We start from the raw sequence: 22,032 nt of genomic DNA on the forward strand, positions 1-22,032 counted from the left end.
CCGGTGCAAAAAGCCTCGGCTCTCGGGGAGCGGGTTGTTGTAATAATGGCTGGCAATTTTGACGCGGAGGACCGCGGCAGCTGGTACTGGGGTCGGCTGAGCAGGCAGGAGGCTGTGTCTCTGCTGCAGGGGCAGCGGCACGGCGTGTTCCTGGTCCGGGACTCCATCACCAGCCCCGGAGACTACGTGCTCTCCGTCTCCGAGAACTCCAAAGTCTCGCATTACATCATTAACAGTATCAGCAACAACCGACAATCCGGTCCAGGTGAGAGCCGGCGTGGGGGTGTATGATGCAGATGCTGATGGTTCGTTCCTGCATGACTTGCATCAAGAAGAGAGGCGCAATAGTGCTCATCTTTAAGCATTATAAGGGACACGTGTGACTTTAGGTGTTGGGGTCACACACGTCTGGTCCCGATTGTAGAGAGTCGTCACTAACATGCAGCATGGTGGCTGCTGTGAGCCTATTGCACATGTTCAAGTTTTTATTTTATTTCTCATCTGCAGGCATTGCTAGAGAAATATGTTTCTATTTCCACGTGCACCTTTAAAAATATATATATTATTTTCCAGAAATAAACATTTCACTGGAGGGGAACGAAACGGATGAAGGAAATAAACGAGAACAGTTTTTATTTTATTTTTCATCTGCAGGCATTGCTGCTGGAAATATGTTTATATTTCCTTGTGCACCTTTTCAAAAAAAGAAATATTTCCCAGAAATAAACATTTCATTGGAGAGGAACGAAACGGAAGAAGGAAATAAATGAGAGAGAAAAACATTCCTATGGTCATGGAAAACCTGGAAGAATCATGGAATTTAAAATGGTTATTTACAGACCTGGAAAAGTTCTTGAAGATAATACAATTTCCAAAAGTTTTTGGGAAAAGTCATGGACATTTTTTATATTCATATGTTCATTTACGCAGTTTGATTAAAAGAATACATATATAAATGTTTATTCTTTTTATCAAACAATCGTCTCATTCATTTGTGTCATTTAAGGTTTATACTAGTGTATACACGGAGATTTCACAAAATGTTTGGTCATGGATATTTGGTTTAAAGTCTTGGAAACCCATTGGCCACCATGTGGATGAACCTGTTCATTGGTCATGTGGATGAACTTGGTCATGAGGATGAACCTGTTCATTGGTCACCATGTGGATGAACCCTGTTCATTGGTCATGGTGATGAACCCTGTTCATTGGTCATGTGGATGAACCTGTTCATTGGTCATGTGGATGAACTTGGTCATGAGGATGAACCTGTTCATTGGTCATGTGGATGAACCCTGTTCATTGGTCATGTGGATGAACCTGTTCATTGATCATGAGGATGAACCTGTTCATTGGTCATGTGGATGAACCTGTTCATTGGTCATGAGGATGAACCTGTTCATTGGTCATGTGGATGAACCCTGTTCATTGGTCATGTGGATGAACCTGTTCATTGGTCATGTGATGAACCTGTTCATTGGTCATGTGGATGAACCCTGTTCATTGGTCATGTGGATGAACCTGTTCATTGGTCATGGTGATGAACCCTGTTCATTGGTCACCATGGTGATGAACCCTGTTCATTGGTCACCATGGTGATGAACCCTGTTCATTGGTCATGTGGATGAACCCTGAAAAAACAACAAGGAAATGAAAAGTTCTTCCTGGTCCTGTGGACCCGGGTCAGGCTTTTGTCACCACACATATGTCTCTCCGTATCCGATGATAAGCGATGTCGCGTTGTCTTCCAGGTTCGGCTCATCCGAGGTTCCGCATCGGCGACCAGGAGTTCGACGCCCTGCCCGCCCTGCTGGAGTTCTACAAGATCCACTACCTGGACACCACCACCCTCATCGAGCCCGTCAACAAGTCCAAGCACACCTCGTTCATCAGCGTGGGCCCCGGCGGGCCGCCGCCGCGCCTGGAGGGCGAGTACGTCCGGGCGCTGTTCGACTTCCCCGGCAACGACGAGGAGGACCTCCCGTTCAGGAAGGGCGACGTCCTCCGGGTGCTCGAGAAGCCGGAGGAGCAGTGGTGGAACGCCCAGAACTCTGAGGGCCGGGCGGGCATGATCCCGGTGCCGTACGTGGAGAAGTACCGGCCGGCGTCTCCGAATGCGGCGGCGGGGTCGGGGGGGAACTCTGAGGGCTCGGGGGCCCCGTCCATTGCTCCGCTGCTGGGAGATCCGAGCCAGTACGCCCAGCCCACCTCTCTGCCGAACCTCCAGAATGGACCGGTCTACGCCCGGGCCACGCAGAAGAGGGTGCCCAACGCCTACGACAAGACCGCCCTGGCCCTGGAGGTAAATATGGACTCTACACCTGCTGGAGGAAAGGAGGACGCAAGGGACCGAGAAGGAGCTCTGAACCTTCTCCTCCTTCCAGACCCCTTTAAAAAATGATTTTTTTAATAGTTCTTCCTCCGTATTTGTAACACTTTTTTTAGTTCACTGAGTTCCACGTGTTTCAGCATTGTTGCGTGAAGGATTTTTAGATGCTTTAGAAACAGGAAGTGCTCGTAATGAAAGGTCATCACCGAACGTGAGATATGAGTTCACGATCCCTCATCGCCATCAAGGAGGTTCACGGCGTATCTCTGGTGGTCTGTTGTCTCTCGGGGGCGGAGCTCGGTATTGCTGTTAGATTTAGTTTTTTAAGTGTGGGGGTGGCAGGTCGGCTTGAGGAGGAAGGGTACTAAATAGTTTGTCTCCTGCCCTCTAACACTTATTTTGTTGCCCTTATTTTTTCTCTTTATCTTCTTCGTCAACCTTTGGGTTGCTTTTAACTTTTTGCTCAGTTCCGTAGGACCGGTAGATCCGTCTGGTGCGAGTCGGGTTTCCGGCTTTTGAGGCCACTTGTTTTCCTGGAGTCACTCGGCAAGGCGGTTAATGATTAGCCCTCGTTTCCTCGCCTCCTCGTCTGCAGAGAACCCTCCGGTGGTGGAGATCTCCAGCTGGCGCGTGCATGTTCTTAGTAACACTCAAGTCCTTGAAGACGGATTGAAACCCATGTCTCATGTTTTAGTTTTTTATGTCCGCCATGTTGAGAGCCGTGTGGAGTCAACCTCTCGGTCATAGCAATGCGCTTAATATGTTTTAATTGACTACTTTTTAAAACTCAAATTTTTGTCTTTTTTGTGGAGATTCCGGTCCACGGATTTAGTTGACGAATTATTTTCATGTTTTAAGGGCTTGAGTTCGGCGCCGCCATCTTGGATTATGGTCGTTGCCATGTTGCTTTTTCCGCAACCAGTGACCGTATTTCATTCGTTGGACATGATTTCACCCAATGAAAAGAGATCTCTCAAACATCCACTGTATATAGGAAGTGGGCGTGGTCACAGCGACGTCACCCATTGGTTAGTTGAAGCCTCAAGTACAACTATTTCGTACTATGTCACCATCTTGGAATACTGTCGTTGTGTATGTATGACTCTAAATGACCATAAAGTATAAATGATGACATCATGCTGTATAGAAGAAGACTTGAAACTAGAGACTGAGACATAAACTCATGTTTACAATGTTTACTGAGGGAATACATCAAGAGAAGTAGTCACGATATAGACTTCTATACAACCAGAGGAGCCCCCTGGTGGTCAGGAGAGAGAATGCAGCTTTAACACATGAAGCATAGATTTCTATACAACCAAAGGAGTCGCCCCCTGGTGGTCAGGAAAGAGAACGCAGCTTTAATAGAGAGAAGAGGGAAAAAAGCATATTTGGGAATAATTGAATTGCATTGTATGCATTTTAAATTACAGTCCCTCCCACCTTGTCTCCTCCCCCCTCCCCCCCTCCCTCCCCTCCAGGTGGGCGACCAGGTGATGGTGACCAAAATCAACGTGAACGGCCAGTGGGAGGGTGAATGTAAAGGCAAGCGAGGCCACTTCCCCTTCACGCACGTCAAGCTGCTGGAGCAGCACAGCGCGGAGGAGGAGCTCAGCTGAGAGCGGACGGGTCAGGCCGCTACCTGGACACTAGTATTAGCCCCGCCCCCCCACGACCTCTGACCTCCAACCTCCCCTCTGACCCTCACGCCTTCTCCAGGTTTTACAGTTTCAGAGAATAGCGTGAGAACTAAACAACGCACACATCCTCCGTTTGTTCCCCTCTGGGTCATCATGGCCGCCGACTGACGTTCTCTACACAACCTCCTGTTTAGTGACCGCGACACTCTTCATCCTCCCTCTTCCTCTCCCTCTCTGTCCTCCCTCTCTGTCCTCCCTCTTCTTCGTACTCCCTCTCTTCGTCCTCCCTCTCTTTGTCCCCCCTCTTCGCCTTACCTCTTCGTTCTCCTCTTCCTCCCTATCTTCGCTCTTCCTCTCTCCCTCTTCCTCCCTCTTCATCCTCCCTCTTCTTCGTACTCCCTCTCTTCGTCTCCTCTCTTCATCCTCCCTCTCTTTGTCCCCCCTCTTCGTCTTCCCTCTTCGTTCTCCTCTTCCTCTCCCTCTTCATCCTCCCTCTTCTTCGTACTCCCTCTCTTCGTCTCCTCTCTTCATCCTCCCTCTCTTTGTCCCCCCTCTTCGCCTTCCTCTTGGCTCTCTTCTCTCCCCTCCTCTTGTCCTCCTCTTCTTCGTCCTCCTCTTCTTCGCCCTCCCTCTTCGCCCTCCTCGTCCTCCTCTTCGCTCTCCTCCTTCTCGTCCTCCCTCTCTTCGTTCCCCCTCCTCGTCCTCCCTCTTCGTTCTCCTCTTTCTCCCTCTCTTCGTCCTTCCTCATTTTCTTGCCAAGAGCTTGATAAGTGATATTTCTCTGTCTGTGCAGTTGATTAGCGATTAGCTTAGCATAAGGACAGTAAGGAAGGGGGAGGGGCCAACAAAAAACAAAACCCACCTACCAGCACCTCTAAAGCTCACTAATGAAAACCTTCTATCTTGTTTGTTTGAATCCTAATAATAATAATAACAATATATAGACCAAGCCCCCCCCCCCCCCCCTTCTCCCCCTCACACTACTTTACAGGCTTTATGCTAATCTAGGCTAAGCTAATACATTCCCCATATAAACGAGGGAATTGCACCAACCTGCTTGGCCAGGAAAGTGAAGATGTCATCGCCGTCTTTTTGTTCAGCAAATTAAAGACTTGGGAGTCCTAATGATAATTAAACTGTTTAAAAAGACATTTAGTGTCTTCAGAACGGGGTTGAGCAAAGTTAAAGGAAAACTAGATTTTAAGAATTATCCCATTTAAAAACCAGCCCAGTGTTGCCGACAATATTCCAATGAACACAGAGAGAGTCGTGGACACTGAACGGCCTCCAGGCCTCTGTAGACACGCCCCCAAAATCACCATCATCATCATCACATCCTTTGAATTGCAATTTGAAAGTTCTATTTTTTTTTTTACGACTCCAGATGCCTCCATGTTTTAATTTCTGCCGTAACGCATTGTTCCCACTGGACCCGAACGCAGCGTTAAATAAATGGAAGGAAAGCGAAATAAGCCAAATATGAAAACCGTGAAGAAAAGGAAACTGGAGAGGAGCGGCTCGGTGACCCCGACGCAAACTTTAGTGGAGGTGGAGGTCGACACTACACCCTCCACCTCGGCCTCATCCACCTGCAGACCAAGTGGTCTTTTTTGTAAGAAAAAGAAAAGGAGGAGGAAGAAAAATGAACATATTGTTATGACATAATGTACGATGTGATTATCATTACATGCTAAAAATATTTGTTTTTCACCTTTTTTGTCGTTTTCTTCATAGCTGATTTTGTCTTTTTTTTTCTTTACCGATGCATGCTGGGAGGGAGAGACGGTGCAAACTGACTCGAGGCGAGGAATCTCTCACTTCTACGCGTGTGTCTGTGTGTGTCGTCATTCTGCGTCTGTTGGCCGTCGGCCATGTTGGTTAAAAACACACCTTTTTTGTTTTTAAACAAAAGGAAAGCGATGTTATTTGGAACCCACCCCCTTTTTTAATCTCGTTGCCACCTTGCAACGTTGTGTTCTCCTCCTCACTTCATCCTCTGCCACTCTTCTTTTTCTTTTTTAAGTCATTTAAAGCCTTGTGATGCACAAGCTCATTTATCTCATTTATTACTCTTTTTTTCAGGTGGTTTTCTGTTTAATCGATATACTCGTTGACACCTGACAATCACCTCCCATCCCTTTCTTCTATATCATTTCTAATTTACTCTCTATTTCCTCTCCGATGTCACATTACAGTATTTTTATTTATTCTCACCAGTTCACCATGTCGCCTGTAGGTGTCACTGTAACCGCATTCTGATGGAGGGACGATGACGTTCTGCCAATGTTTATGAGACTAAAGCAAACTTCTTCTTTTTTAACAGAATGCTCTTACAATTTATTTATTTTTTACTCTAAGCTTGTGTTATAATTCCCCTATTACTCCCACACATTGATCTTATAATTTTTCCACTTTCCAAATTATAATATTTACTATTTTTTTTAATAGGTTCAGGGCTGCGGCGATATGGAGGAAATTTTATAAATAATCACAACATTTTCTTATTAAAATATTTACATTATGGTGACATTGGTGCTTCTAAACAACAACAACAACAAATGTACACAAATTAGAATTTTGTGAAAGAATCATTGAAGTGTTGCGGACGTAAATGATAGAACAGCATCACTTTACTGTGGTGCAGCTTTTTAAACCAGGAAAAGAGGATATCTCGTCTCATATTACGGTATTCATACGTCATTATATTGCCCAGCTCTTATGTGGTGGACTTATTTGGAAAATCAAAGTATAATGTGTAGTAATGTGGCCCATTTTAATCAAATCGAGCTTCTTTCTCAGGTGCTCAGCTATACATACATCATAACCTTTTTTATAAATTACATTGCCAATGAAACCATCAGGAATTGGCTTTTAGTTTTTTTTGGTTTTTTAATAGCCCTGCATTAAGTCATTGATTTCCTTTTATAAAAAGGGGGTGGCCGAAACAAAGCCAGTGGAAATTGTGTTCAAAATGTGCCATTTTATTATAACACTATATTCTTTCAAGACAAATGTATCTTTTTTTTCTTTTTTCCGTAGAATGTAATGTATTAATATACTAGTAAATAAAGTCGAACCCATGACAGATGATGTGTTAAATGTATTGACCTTTTTTGTTGTTGTTGTGCTAAAAACAAATGTTTAAATGTCTTTTTCATTCATGCTGCACAGGGCAGTTGCCTAGCGACAGAAATGGTTGCCATTCATATTACCAGGGATATTTTTAGTAACACTGAAGCTGGGTGACGATGTCAATTTATAGTAAGAACATCCAATCAAATGTTTTTTAACTGGAATATCTAATAGCTAAACCAACATGTGATGTCCCCCAACAGTGTACTATATACAGGACTGTCTCAGAAAATTAGAATATTGTGATAAAGTTCTTTATTTTCTGTAATGCAATTAAAAAAACTAAAATGTCATGCATTCTGGATTCATTACAAATCAACTGAAATATTGCAAGCCTTTTATTCTTTTAATATTGCTGATTATGGCTTACAGCTTAAGAAAACTCTAAAATCCTATCTCATAAAATTTTAATATTTCCTCAGACCAAGTAAAAAAAAGATTTATAACAGCTGAGTGTTTGTCAAGGCTCAGGAAACCCGTGCAGGTGTTTCGAGTTAATTAGACAATTCAAGTGATTTGTTTAATACCCTACTAGTATACTTTTTCATGATATTCTAATATTTAGAGATAGGATATTTGAGTTTTCTTAAGCTGTAAGCCATAATCAGCAATATTAAAAGAATAAAAGGCTTGCAATATTTCAGTTGATTTGTAATGAATCCAGAATGCATGACATTTTTGTTTTTTTAATTGCATTACAGAAAATAAAGAACTTCATCACAATATTCTAATTTTCTGAGACAGTCCTGTATATATATATAATATATTGTTACAAATAAATATATATTTGTCGTTAAATATATATTATTTTTTATATTTATATAGTTAAATATATATAGTTATAAATATAGCTAAATATATATTTATATATATAGTTAAGTATATTTATAGTTCAATACAAATATATGTTAATATAGTTTTATATAAATATATTTTATATTAAACTATTATTTAGGGACATCACATGTTGATTTGTAGATATATATATATATAGTTAAAAATAAATATATATTTATGTAGTTAAATATATATTTATACATCGTTAAATATAGATTTATTTTGACATTTATATAGTTAAATATATATAGTTATAAATATAGTTACATATATATTTATATATATAGTTCAGTATATTTATAGTTCAATACAAATGTTTTTTTAGTTCAATATAAATACATATTTATATTAAACTATTCTTTGGGTAAATCACATGTTGGTTTAGTTATTAGTCAGAATTAGGGGATGAAATAACAAAATGACAGTTCATATATAGTTTACCAAATCTAAAAAGCATAGCGAGTGTTTTTTACCTCACAGAGGTCATGATGACGGTTCTCTCTACAAATATAATACTTTTACTTGGGAAGGACCAACATTTGATGTCAGCAAAGAATACTTAAGAATAAAAAGTAAACTATATATATATATATATACACATACATAAATATATATATATAGTTAAATATAAATGTATATAGTTCAATTAAAGGATATTTATATTGAGATCAATTCTCTTTTCAAATATAATATTTTTACCAACATGTGATGTGCCCAAAGTATACAAAATAAACGTTATATATACTTAAACATATTTATATATAAATATTTGAAATAATAGAATCGATCTCAATATAAATATACATTTATCCTTTTTTAAACTATATATATTAATATTCAACTATGTATATAGTTAAATACAAAATATATATAGTATTCAACAAATTATATATATACACACTTTAAATAAATATATATTTATATTGAGATCGATTCTCTCTTATCAAATATATATATATTTTTAACTTGGGGGGGAGGAAGGAGGAAGGAAGGATGCAAGGAGGAAGGAGGAAGGAGGTATCAGAGCTGGTGATTCATGTGCGTATGTGCAGCGCTCTGATGAGACCGGCCGCCATCTTTACTCCATCAACAGCACATCGCTGCCGGTGGGGCGGAACACCACTCATCGACCCAGTTGATTTCTAGGAACCGCCGACAGACCTGGCGCTCCGCCGTGTGTTTTTTCCCCCCCACTGAAGAATCGCCGCGTTTCGACCCGTTTCGCCTCCTCCAGCTGCCGCACCTCGACACACGATGGGAGAGCGAGAGGACCTCGTTTACCAGGCGAAGCTGGCCGAGCAGGCAGAGCGATATGACGGTAAGACACACGCTCTTCTTCGGGGGCCGGCTCTCATGGCCGCCGCAGGGATTTTTTTCTCTCTTTTTTTTTTTTGTACGGAGAAGAAGCAGCAGCAGCGCGCGAGACACACCAGCAGCGCGCGTCCGGCTAGGAGAGCTAACGTGTGTTTTAACGGCAGTCGTGTTTCAGTTAACAATGGCAGTTGGTCCCGTTTTAAAAATAAATTAAAAAAGCTAGCGTGGCATTAAAACCGTTTAAAATGCCATAAAGTCCCCGTGTTTTTAATTTTAAAAAGGAAAGGAAAATTAAAAATTCTGGATGGCGGCTATACCGTTAGCGTAGAGAAGGGCCGTAACAAAATGGCGGATTACTGGAGCGTGAACTGTCAGGAGGTTCCTCCCCTCCCCTGCACCAGGGCTAACGACTCAACGGCTGAGCTCCTGGAAACACCCACCCTTCATGGCACCGATTCTCTCTCTCCCCCCCCCCCCCATTTACAATTATTTCATTTATTAATATCTATATTTTTGTTTAACCGTTAACGTGAGCGAGGTGTGAGTGGGAGGGCAGCTGTCTCCGCCCTCCTCCCCTCTATACCGAATCGATTGGTGAAAATGACCCCCTACTTCCCCCAACCCCACCCCGCGGGTACCCTCCCGTCACAGGCCGGGTCCAGGCTGTTTTTAGACGGGCTGCCTTCGCCACCTCGTCGCCCAGTAACGTGGAGGGAATGAGCCATGACTCACTCTGTATTTACAGGCTGATTTATGGGCCTCTGGCTGAATGTGGTCGCATTTATTCAGTTGGTTTTTTGCTGCAATAGGTGGTTTACATTTTTTAAAATTTAAAACAAAGACGATCCCCTTCTAGTGAATAGTGATGCCGTATAAATATATTTTAAACCCGAGAAGTACAAAAGCGACAAACCCGAATGACTCATAATGTCTTGTTTTTATTTATTGTAATAAAGACGCTAGTTACTAGTACATAACATGTATAAAAAGGTGCTAAAGAGGCTTTATGAATCTGTTAATTTAGGCGTCGTTATGACAAGACACTGTACAAAATGTCATATATATATTTATATAAACATCTGGAAAGTTCGCAATAGTTAAAAACAAAATACGTCGCAGACGACGTGCGGCTTTTAACCGTGGACAAGAAAAAAACAACCATCTCCTCAGTGTGTGTCTTTTTACATTTTGCATCCATTCTACAGTCATAAATAAAAAACCTCACAAAACATTTTCATAAATTTCAGGTAAGAAATGTTCAAATATAAAAAAGATCTACCGATTTTGAGCCTGGAATTTGCGCATTGATGCAGACAACCAATACTAGTGTGTTTTAATAACTGTTACACCATCTTATTTTATATAAAGATAAATATACCAAGATTTGGTTTGTACGCGTCTCGATATCGGTCAATGCTCGTTTTTTACTGGCCAGATCTTTAACGCATCACAATGCAACCGCCGTACGTCAGCCGCAATGTAGAATTATCGAGTAATAATATTATCCATCGGCGTTTGACCACAAGTGTGTCGGACTAGTTTGCACCTCGACCGTAATAATGAGCTGATAATGTGATTATTATTGCTTATACTCGTGTATAGACCTGACTTGCATATTCTGTAAACTGTAAATTATTATCTTTTGAGCACAACATCCACCAAAAAAGCGTGTAATCCCGTGGAGGACCTGCGATGCATAACAGTGTCATTGAAGTGTGAATTATTGGTGGTTACCAGTTGGAGGCGCCGTGTCACCCGTGATGATTCTAAACCGACGCCTTTGTTTATTAAAGGCGTAAAATCTCGTTAGTCGGGCGACGCGTGACTCATCGTGGGAGAAGAGTGACGGCTAAGTGGTTTCGGCATCTTCTCAACAAGATGTAATGAATAAAAAACATCAGAGTGCTCCCCCCCCCCCACAGAGATGGTGGTGTCCATGAAGAACGTGGCGGGCATGGACGTGGAGCTCACGGTGGAGGAGAGGAACCTCCTGTCGGTGGCCTACAAGAACGTGATCGGCGCCCGCAGAGCCTCGTGGAGGATCATCAGCAGCATCGAGCAGCGGGAGGAGAGCAAAGGCAGCGAGGAGAAGCTGAAGATGATCCGGGAATACCGGCAAACGGTAACGCGGGCGGGGGGGGGGTGCATTTAGTCATTTGGCAGCTTCTCGTATTAATAATAATAATAATAAAACACGCCCCGCAGCTACCGGACAGACGCATCTGAGTCATAGCTCTGTCTCGCTTTTATGAAGAGGAAATAAGAGCTGGCTAGTAATGTGGGCGGGGCCAGAGAGCTGGGAGAGGCTGCAGTCGATGACCTCATGGATTCAGAGTCGGGTGGTGCTGCTGTGCTGCACCTCCCCTGGGACCAGAGCAGCTCCGGGTTGCTTTAAAAGGGCAGATAGAGTCCCCCAAAAAGGGGGTGGGGGACTGACATTGCAATATTTGTCATATATTTATATATATATAGAAGATAATGCAGGTGATATTCACACGTCACATTTTTTTCAACAGTATCTCACGCAACCCTCAAATAAAATGATCCAAATGTTGTTCTTCTGATTTGAATTGTTTTCCTGATTTTGTTTGTTGTGTTTATTTCGGCAGGTTGAGAAGGAGCTGAAGTCGATCTGCGGTGATATTCTGGATGCACTGGACAGACACCTACTGCCCTCTGCTGTCATGGGAGAGTCCAAGGTGTTCTACAACAAAATGTAAGTGAATGTAACCTGGTGGTCAGAAGAGAGAATGCAGCTTTAAGACATGAAGCATAGACTTCTATACAACCAGAGGAGTCGCCCCCTGGTGGTCAGGAGAGAGAATGCAGCTTTAACACATGAAGCATATACTTCTATACAACCAGAGGAGTCGCCCCCTGGTGGTCAGGAGAGAGAATGCAGCTTTAACACATGAAGCATATACTTCTATACAACCAGAGGAGTCGGCCCTGGTGATCAGGAGAGACAATGCAGCTTTAACACATGAAGCATAGTTCTATACAACCAGAGGAGTCGCCCCCTGGTGGTCAGGAGGGAGAATGCAACCTTAACACATGAAGCATAGTTCTATACAACCAGAGGAGTCGCCCCCTGGTGGTCAGGAGAGAGAATGCAGCTTCTCTCTAGTATATAGTGAACACTTTACAATGAACTTGTAATCTTTCTTCACTCGATGCTTATTTTGTGGCCATTTTTTTCCTTCTTTTTCTCCCAATTCCAGGAAGGGCGACTACCACAGGTACCTGGCAGAGTTCGCCACCGGCAACCACAGAAAGGAGGCGGCGGAGAACAGCCTGGTGGCCTACAAAACCGCCACCGACCTCGCCATGCTGGAGCTCCCGCCCACGCACCCCATCCGCCTCGGCCTCGCCCTCAACTTCTCCGTCTTCTACTACGAGATCTTAAACTCTCCCGACCGCGCCTGCAGGTGACCGTCCTTCTCTTTAGCGGAGTATACGTAACGCCATGAAGTCAGTGGTGAAGTGAAAGTATGCAGCGATGTCATCAGAAGTGTGTGTGTGTGTGTGTGTAGGTTGGCGAAGGCCGCGTTCGACGACGCCATCGCCGAACTGGACACACTGAATGAAGACAGCTACAAGGACTCCACACTCATCATGCAGTTGTTACGCGACAACCTGACATTATGGACTTCAGATATGCAGGGAGAAGGTAAGAGACCCCTCAACCCCCCCCCCCCCCCACCACCCTTTCATAATAACCAGGGTTTGTACAGTCATGGAAAACCTGGAAAAGACCTGGAGAAAAGAAATCCCCCACATTTTTAGAAAGTCATGTAGACGTTGTTATATTCATATGTTCATTTACGCAGATTTTTTAAAGAATAAAAGAATGACGCTCTAAATATAAGCCTGCAGACGCTCGTTCATACTCGCTGCAAGTGAACGCACCGTCACTGAAAAGAAATGAATGTTTAATTCTTTAATTCTAAAGTCTCTCATTCATTTGAGTCATTTAGGTTTATACTGTATGCTTTGTTATTCTCATTGTTAGTTTCAAATATGAAATGTTCTCACTTTTTTTTATGTCTGGACCGATATTTAAAAAAAATTGGTCATGAAAATTTGGTTTAAAGTCCTGAAAAAGTCCTTTGAGCTTCTGATGTAACGGAGAAAGATGGATGTCATAATTTCTAAAATTCACAACGTGTTTTTGTCTTCTTAATCAGTTTTAATCCATATTTGTTGGAGTTTTTTTAACTAAAGTTAGTTCTCATGGTTTATCCGCTTTGAAGGGATGACGCTATGATGTATAATATTCATGCTTTATTAATTCCAGAGAGGTGGAATAGAAGCTCTGATTCAAGATTCAAGATGTTTTATTTGTCACATACACACACAGGGTGTGCAGTGAAATGAAAGTGGCAATGCTCAGCAGGAATGTGCAAGGGCAACAAGTACACACTATTTACAAATAAAAAACAACACAATATTTACAGTAAGTGTGTGTGTGTGTGTGTGTGTGTGTGTGTGTGCCTAAGAGGGGCAGTTGTGTGGGTCTATGTGGGGGTCCTGGTGAGGTCGGAGTTCACAATCCTGATGGCCTGAGGAAAGAAACTCCGTCTCAGTCTCTCTGTTCTTGCAGCGTGACTACGGAGGCGCCTGCCTGACCGCAGCAGCTGAAACAGTCTGTTGTTGGGGTGGTGAGGATCCTTCATGATCCTGCCGGCTCTGGTTCTGCACCTCCTGGTGTACAAGTCCTGCAGGGTGGGGAGTGTAGTTCCAATAGTGCGCTCAGCCGAACGCACTACTCTCTGCAGAGCCTTCCTGTCCTGAGCGGAGCAGTTGCCAAACCAGGCTGTGATGCTTCCTGTCAGGACGCTCTCTACAGCTCCAGAGTAGAAGGACTGAAGGATCCTCTGGGAAACTTTAAATTTCCTCAGCTGCCTGAGGTGGTAGAGGCGCTGCCTTGGTTCATTTTGTGTGTTTTAAGACATTCAGTACAAGCCCACCAGATACTCTGCAGTAGTACACTGTTAATGAGAAGGAGCTCCGACGTGTGTTAACAGGAAGTGTGTGTGTGTGTGTGTGTGTGTTGTGAGGGGGCGTCAGGTTGTTGAAGGTCAGACGGTCCAAAGTTAAGCCATGATTTGAAAAGGCCGCACTCGGCACCAGCTTAAGCCTCCAGGGCCCGGATCACGCTGCTCGCCGCCCAGCAGGCCCATCGGAATTGTGGGAAATATTACTTTCCACAGATGAAACTACGAAACTACCGATAGAGAAATACGGTTTCCTGTTGGGTTTGTCTTCCTTAAGCATGTCTGTAAAGAAACGAGGTCCTACCACTCTGTTTGCCATTCGTGACGCTCAGAATCATAGGCCCTTACTTCTATACAACCAGAGGAGCCCCCTGGTGGTTAGAGGAGAGAATGCAGCTTTAAGACATGAAGCATAGCCTTCTATACAACCAGAGGAGTCGCCCCCTGGTGGTCAGGATAGAACGTGTGTGTGTGTCTCTCTCTCTCTCTCTCTCAACACTAGCCTACTGGTGGTTTAATAATTCAAAGCACTCACCGGTTGGTTTTGTATTAGCGGTTAACGAGTCGTAATCTTTAATCTTCAAACTGGGTCCTTGAGTTCAGTTAAACTCTCAGAGTTCACGTGAGTTCAGAAGCTCCAGATTTAAGATCAGGATCACTTCATATATTTGGTTTTTGGTTTTGTGAGATCCAAACTTTTTCAAATATTCTGTTTTAATTCCTACTTGTTGGCGTTTCGCCCCCACCGGCCTTAAGGCTGACGATGACGTCATCAACTATGACATCATCACATAGACGGCTCTGCTGCCGCCACAATTCCTTCAGAGTTTACCTTTAGTAATGGCCTTAAATATTTTTTTATAAATGTCATTTATATTTATATTAATAATCACATTTAAAAGGTGGTATTTGGATTCCTGTATTTCACAAGAAATGTCCAAAGAAAAATGCTGCAATGTATTTTATTTTGAAATGCAAACAGGAAGTGCTTACAAATATTGTTAAACATGACATTCTCCAGATATCGAAAAATGCAATAATGATGTCGATATACAATCATAACGATGCAAATGGTTTCCAGCGTTATACATTTTAATAGTATATACATTAGAATAGTGTATATATACATGTTTTCATTTCCTTTTTTACGGGTAGCAGCTCAGTTTAAATGCATAAATAAACCCATATATAACTAGAACGGGCACTCGGTGGAGCGCATACCTTCGCATATCACAAGATTGGGCATTGAATTATGAACATTTTGGCATTAGTTGCATGCCAATTGGATAGAAATTGACCGTGCTATGGTAAAAAGAAGATTTTTACCTGTTCATGACCTTGACCTTTGACCCGATCGATCCCAAAATCTAATCAAATGGTCCCCGGATAATTACCAATCATCCCACCAAATTTCATGCGATCCGGTTTAATACTTTTTTAGTTATGCGAGTAACACGCATACAAATAAACAAATAAATACACGGCGATCAAAACATAACCTTCCGCATTTTCAATGTGAAGGTAAATATATATATATAATAACTACACCATGAGATGATCTCTTTGCATATATTTACAACATCTGCATCGTTCACTTCTTATAATTTGAGGTATTAAAATACACCTGACTCTACAAACGCAGGCCGTTGTACTTCCTGTGAATACTCGTCTAAGCCGACGCCCCCTGACCGTGTCCCGGTCCTCTCCTTCAGGTGAAGAACAAAACAAAGAGGCGATGCAGGACGTGGAGGACGAGGCCCAGTGAGACGACGACGCCACCGCCAGCCAACAACTTGAGCCCCTCCCCCTTTCACCCTTCCTCGCCATTCTCTCCCCCACCCTCCTCCTCCTTTCTTCCACCCCCTGCAGCTCCGTGGACCCAGCAGGGCCCGGCGGAGCCAACACGTTTATGTTTCTCTTCTTTTTTATTTTTATATTAGCCCTTGCATCATTCAAGTCGACAGCACTTAAAGGAGACAGGAAACAGGAAGTCAGGCGGAGATGAAGAGGGTCCCGAGGTTGTTTCTGTGTTCTTATTGTCCCGGTACACGCGGTTCTGGAACCTTCTCTTTTTGTTCTCATTATTGTATTTTCGTTTTGTTTTTTTCTCTTTTTTTTCTCTCAATATTTGTATCAGTTGCTGGATGTGTTGAGAATTGTTTTTCTTAATGTAATTACAGAAATTAACTTTTATGACTGATAATGTTGACTTATTAGTTACGAGAGCTTATTTTAGCTCTTTTGTTTTTAGTGAATTGTCACGCGGATCATTTTATCTTGTTGGTGTCGTCGTCGTCGTTGTTGTTGTTGTTGTTGTTGGGCAGTTTTGGGAAAACTACAAGAGCCCTTTTTTTTTTTTTTAACTTAGGATTTCAGAGGAAGTTGGCAAAATTTGCGATATCCACGTGGAGCAGAGGAGCGCTCGACTTTCCCCCGTAGTGATGCTGTCGTCATGTTTTTGTAGTTCTGTGCTGAGATACTGTAATATACGTGCTGAACCTCCGGAGGGCGACCTACTGCTAGTTTGAGTTAAAGTCTCGATTCGGCCTCTAAAATCCCAAAAGCATCGTCGGCGCTCGCATTACGTTAACACGTTTTTATTTCCCCGACTTTCTTATTCCTAAAAGAGTTCAGAGGTTGTTTATTTTAGTTTGTTTCGCGGTTTCCTTTTTTGTTTCCCCTCCTTTGTTGTTGTTTTTGCTTCATTGTGTGTAACGTGGAGCTGATTTGTACTACTGGATATCTGACTGGAGCCACAGACGGGGAATCTGTTCTTACTGAAACACAGCATGGAATTAACATTAAACAATCTAAATTAAACGTTACGAGCTGACGCCTGTGGTCCTGCTTTTATTTGCCATGTGGTGCTTCTGGCGCCCCCCTGTGGAGGAACGTGGTAGTGTCCCGTTAGACAACCTGCAGTCTGCCCTCCACTTGGGTATTTAAGTCTTCAGTTTATCCCAAGAAATGTCAAAATCTAAGTGTCAGATTGTCACTCCACACATTGATGAAGAGCTCTGGCGGCGACTCGTCATCCTGGAGGGCACCGCCCCCTGACAGGTGAGGGCACCGCCCCCTGAAAGGTGAGGGGACCGCCCTCTGACAGGTGAGGTGTTCATGGCATTCACCCAGCAGCCAAAGTCCATCTCACTCGTAAAAGCCTTTAAATAAGATAATAGAATATGTTTGTACAGGCACATTTATGAGGCTCTTGGGCAAGGCACTTGTATAAAGTGCCTTGCCCAAGAGCCTATATATATATATACACACACACCTTTGAGAGGACACGCTGTGCAGCAGGTCTTGCAGCGCCCTCTACTGGTCACATCGCAACACCACACGAGGACCAGGACTACACTGAGGTCTATAGAGGACCAGGACTACACTGAGGTCTCTAGAGGACCAGGACTACACTGAGGTCTCTAGAGGACCAGGACTACACTGAGGTCTCTAGAGGACCAGGACTCAGGCATGAGAATCACTCACCTTTCGGCGAAATTCGCCGTTTTGAAACCAAAATAGGTGACTTACGTGAATCGTGTAGATCCGAAGAGTTTTTGTTTTGGGGTAGGGGGGGGGTCAATTGGCCGGCCGGCGTATATGAGATTGGAGTGGGACACGGAGAAAATGTGGAGTGGTGCTCTTCGCAATAGAACATCTTTGATGGGACGTGTCGCGTCTCGGCCAATCAGCGTCAAAATGTCTTCAGCGTTTGGTGGTTTAGGTTAGCTTGTATGTTAGCTTGTATGTTAGCCGCTACATCTGTTGCTGTCACGCTGCACGGTGTAGCGATACTAACAAAGTACCCGTACGTTAAGAGCGATGTGATTTAGCATATTTTTTGTCTCGATACTTCATTAAAAGAGCGCGGGATCAGAGCGCACGCGCTGCTCCGTGTCAAGCTGTCTGCGCACACTGCGCAGCGCTCACAGAGAGGGGCGTTAAGTGGCGGAATTGTCGGCTTTAAAAATAAAATTAAAAAAAGATGCCAGAAGTGAAATGTTTAAGTTCAGTCTGTAAAGTTCTGTAACTCTACTGCTGCTCATCCTGATGAACTCTGTATCATCAGGTCAGATACAGACTAACAGTCTCATAGTGATAATCAATGCTATGATGGCTCCATGTAGTTTCATTAATATCTTGTAGGCTCATTCTAATATTACTGCCATTTGTTAAGTGTTGAAAAAGTTGGTAAAAAGTGAACCATACATATATTTTATTTATTACTATTATAGATAAATATACCAGTGTCTTATTTATGGTATACTGTTTTATGGTATTGTATCAGTATCATGATATTTATGGCAGGTATGGTATAGAAGATCGTGACAACCAGGTAGAGGCAGAACAGACTCAAGGAACAGAGTCAAGGCTCAGCAGAGCTCAAGACTTGAAGACTTGTTCACGCCAAAAAAAAAAGGAAGCTGGTTCATGAATGACCATATTATACACAATATTACTATTATTATAGGGCCCGATCACCAGAATGGAGGACCTACAGACAGGGATGGATTAACAAACGGGCCTACCGGGCCCAGGCCCAGGGGCCCATGAGCTCAGGGGGCCCCTGAGCCTGAGCCTGAGCCTCCGCGTGTGACGTCGCTGTTATTAACATTGTATTGATATGAATATGATGATATGACACGATGCGCCGTAGCCGGTATATGCTAGGCTTAAGTCATTCATGTCAGTAACAGGGCCCCAATAGTCCTACTCAGGGATGGATTATCAACGAGCCTACGGCACCAGGGCCCATGAACTCAGGGGGCCCCTAAGCCAGAGCCTTTGCGTGAAGTCTCTGTTATTAACTTTGTATTGATATGATACGATCCGTAGTTCCATACGGACTGTTTTGTTAGCGATGTGTTTTTTTTTCCGGGGGGGGCCTTGACACATCCAGGCCCAGGGGCCCGTGGCTTCTTAATCCGTCCATGCCTACAGATTATCATACAACGTCCAACATCGATGTTCGTGGAAGTCACCAGCACCCCCCCCCCCCCCCCCCCCGCGCCTATCCTTCTCACCTTTTTCACTCCTGACCCGTTTTCATGCCTGAGGACTACACTGAGGTCTCTAGAGGACCAGGACTACACTGAGGTCTCTAGAGGACCAGGACTACACTGAGGTCTCTAGAGGACCAGGACTACACTGAGGTCTCTAGAGGACCAGGACCACACTGAGGTCTCTAGAGGACCAGGACTACACTGAGGTCTCTAGAGGACCAGGACTACACTGAGGTCTCTAGAGGACCAGGACTACACTGAGGTCTCTAGAGGACCAGGACTACACTGAGGTCTCTAGAGGACCAGGACTACACTGAGGTCTCTAGAGGACCAGGACTACACTGAGGTCTCTAGAGGACCAGGACTACACTGAGGTCTCTAGAGGACCAGGACTACACTGAGGTCTCTAGAGGACCAGGACTACACTGAGGTCTCTAGAGGACCAGGACTACACTGAGGTCTCTAGAGGACCAGGACTACACTGAGGTCTCTAGAGGACCAGGACTACACTGAGGTCTCTAGAGGACCAGGACTACACTGAGGTCTCTAGAGGACCAGGACTACACTGAGGTCTCTAGAGGACCAGGTCTACACTGAGGTCTCTAGAGGACCAGGACTACACTGAGGTCTCTAGAGGACCAGGACTACACTGAGGTCTCTAGAGGACCAGGACTACACTGAGGTCTCTAGAGGACCAGGACTACACTGAGGTCTCTAGAGGACCAGGACTACACTGAGGTCTATAGAGGACCAGGACTACACTGAGGTCTGTAGAGGACCAGGACTACACTGAGGTCTGTAGAGGACCAGGACTACACTGAGGTCTCTAGAGGACCAGGACTACACTGAGGTCTCTAGAGGACCAGGACCACACTGAGGTCTATAGAGGACCAGGACTACACTGAGGTCTCTAGAGGACCAGGACTACACTGAGGTCTATAGAGGACCAGGACTACACTGAGGTCTCTAGAGGACCAGGACTACACTGAGGTCTCTAGAGGACCAGGACTACACTGAGGTCTAGAGGACCAGGACTACACTGAGGTCTCTAGAGGACCAGGACTACACTGAGGTCTATAGAGGACCAGGACTACACTGAGGTCTATAGAGGACCAGGACTACACTGAGGTCTCTAGAGGACCAGGACTACACTGAGGTCTAGAGGACCAGGACTACACTGAGGTCTCTAGAGGACCAGGACTACACTGAGGTCTCTAGAGGACCAGGACTACACTGAGGTCTCTAGAGGACCAGGACTACACTGAGGTCTCTAGAGGACCAGGACTACACTGAGGTCTATAGAGGACCAGGACTACACTGAGGTCTCTAGAGGACCAGGACTACACTGAGGTCTCTAGAGGACCAGGACTACACTGAGGTCTCTAGAGGACCAGGACTACACTGAGGTCTATAGAGGACCAGGACTACACTGAGGTCTCTAGAGGACCAGGACTACACTGAGGTCTCTAGAGGACCAGGACTACACTGAGGTCTCTAGAGGACCAGGACTACACTGAGGTCTCTAGAGGACCAGGACTACACTGAGGTCTCTAGAGGACCAGGACTACACTGAGGTCTATAGAGGACCAGGACTACACTGAGGTCTATAGAGGACCAGGACTACACTGAGGTCTCTAGAGGACCAGGACTACACTGAGGTCTCTAGAGGACCAGGACTACACTGAGGTCTCTAGAGGACCAGGACTACACTGAGGTCTCTAGAGGACCAGGACTACACTGAGGTCTCTAGAGGACCAGGACTACACTGAGGTCTCTAGAGGACCAGGACTACACTGAGGTCTCTAGAGGACCAGGACTACACTGAGGTCTCTAGAGGACCAGGACTACACTGAGGTCTCTAGAGGACCAGGACTACACTGAGGTCTCTAGAGGACCAGGACTACACTGAGGTCTATAGAGGACCAGGACTACACTGAGGTCTATAGAGGACCAGGACTACACTGAGGTCTATAGAGGACCAGGACTACACTGAGGTCTCTAGAGGACCAGGACTACACTGAGGTCTATAGAGGACCAGGACTACACTGAGGTCTCTAGAGGACCAGGACTACACTGAGGTCTCTAGAGGACCAGGACTACACTGAGGTCTATAGAGGACCAGGACTAGACTGAGGTCTCTAGAGGACCAGGACTACACTGAGGTCTCTAGAGGACCAGGACTACACTGAGGTCTAGAGGACCAGGACTACACTGAGGTCTCTAGAGGACCAGGACTACACTGAGGTCTCTAGAGGACCAGGACTACACTGAGGTCTATAGAGGACCAGGACTACACTGAGGTCTCTAGAGGACCAGGACTACACTGAGGTCTATAGAGGACCAGGACTACACTGAGGTCTATAGAGGACCAGGACTACACTGAGGTCTATAGAGGACCAGGACTACACTGAGGTCTCTAGAGGACCAGGACTACACTGAGGTCTATAGAGGACCAGGACTACACTGAGGTCTCTAGAGGACCAGGACTACACTGAGGTCTCTAGAGGACCAGGACTACACTGAGGTCTCTAGAGGACCAGGACTACACTGAGGTCTCTAGAGGACCAGGACTACACTGAGGTCTCTAGAGGACCAGGACTACACTGAGGTCTCTAGAGGACCAGGACTACACTGAGGTCTCTAGAGGACCAGGACTACACTGAGGTCTCTAGAGGACCAGGACTACACTGAGGTCTCTAGAGGACCAGGACTACACTGAGGTCTCTAGAGGACCAGGACTACACTGAGGTCTCTAGAGGACCAGGACTACACTGAGGTCT

The 22,032-nt window shown here is 44.5% G+C and overlaps 2 protein-coding genes across 2 annotated transcripts; both read left to right on the forward strand.

The window, feature by feature from the left end:
• On the forward strand, positions 1-4,319 carry crk (v-crk avian sarcoma virus CT10 oncogene homolog). The gene is made up of 3 exons (XM_056440764.1): positions 1-265; positions 1,752-2,302; positions 3,811-4,319. The coding sequence occupies exons 1-3, from the start codon at positions 46-48 to the stop codon at positions 3,946-3,948; spliced, it is 909 nt and encodes a 302-aa protein (XP_056296739.1). The 5' UTR covers positions 1-45; the 3' UTR covers positions 3,949-4,319.
• A 4,679-nt stretch (positions 4,320-8,998) lies between these two features.
• On the forward strand, positions 8,999-17,082 carry ywhae1 (tyrosine 3-monooxygenase/tryptophan 5-monooxygenase activation protein, epsilon polypeptide 1). The gene is made up of 6 exons (XM_056440765.1): positions 8,999-9,256; positions 11,175-11,374; positions 11,862-11,968; positions 12,474-12,680; positions 12,786-12,922; positions 15,962-17,082. The coding sequence occupies exons 1-6, from the start codon at positions 9,193-9,195 to the stop codon at positions 16,012-16,014; spliced, it is 768 nt and encodes a 255-aa protein (XP_056296740.1). The 5' UTR covers positions 8,999-9,192; the 3' UTR covers positions 16,015-17,082.
• Positions 17,083-22,032: the final 4,950 nt, after the last annotated feature.

Source organism: Pseudoliparis swirei, chromosome 20, assembly GCF_029220125.1.
Source record: "Pseudoliparis swirei isolate HS2019 ecotype Mariana Trench chromosome 20, NWPU_hadal_v1, whole genome shotgun sequence".
NCBI classification, from domain to species: Eukaryota; Metazoa; Chordata; class Actinopteri; order Perciformes; family Liparidae; genus Pseudoliparis; species Pseudoliparis swirei.

Excerpts from the sequence above, each read along its gene's own strand:
- crk (XM_056440764.1), top strand. The coding sequence starts at position 46 with ATGGCTGGCAATTTTGACGCGGAGGACCGCGGCAGCTGGTACTGGGGT. Across the intron at positions 266-1,751 it reads CAACCGACAATCCGGTCCAG|GTTCGGCTCATCCGAGGTTC; the intron begins GTGAGAGCCGGC and ends GTTGTCTTCCAG. Across the intron at positions 2,303-3,810 it reads AGACCGCCCTGGCCCTGGAG|GTGGGCGACCAGGTGATGGT; the intron begins GTAAATATGGAC and ends CCTCCCCTCCAG.
- ywhae1 (XM_056440765.1), top strand. The coding sequence starts at position 9,193 with ATGGGAGAGCGAGAGGACCTCGTTTACCAGGCGAAGCTGGCCGAGCAG. Across the intron at positions 12,681-12,785 it reads TCTCCCGACCGCGCCTGCAG|GTTGGCGAAGGCCGCGTTCG; the intron begins GTGACCGTCCTT and ends GTGTGTGTGTAG. Across the intron at positions 12,923-15,961 it reads TTCAGATATGCAGGGAGAAG|GTGAAGAACAAAACAAAGAG; the intron begins GTAAGAGACCCC and ends CCTCTCCTTCAG.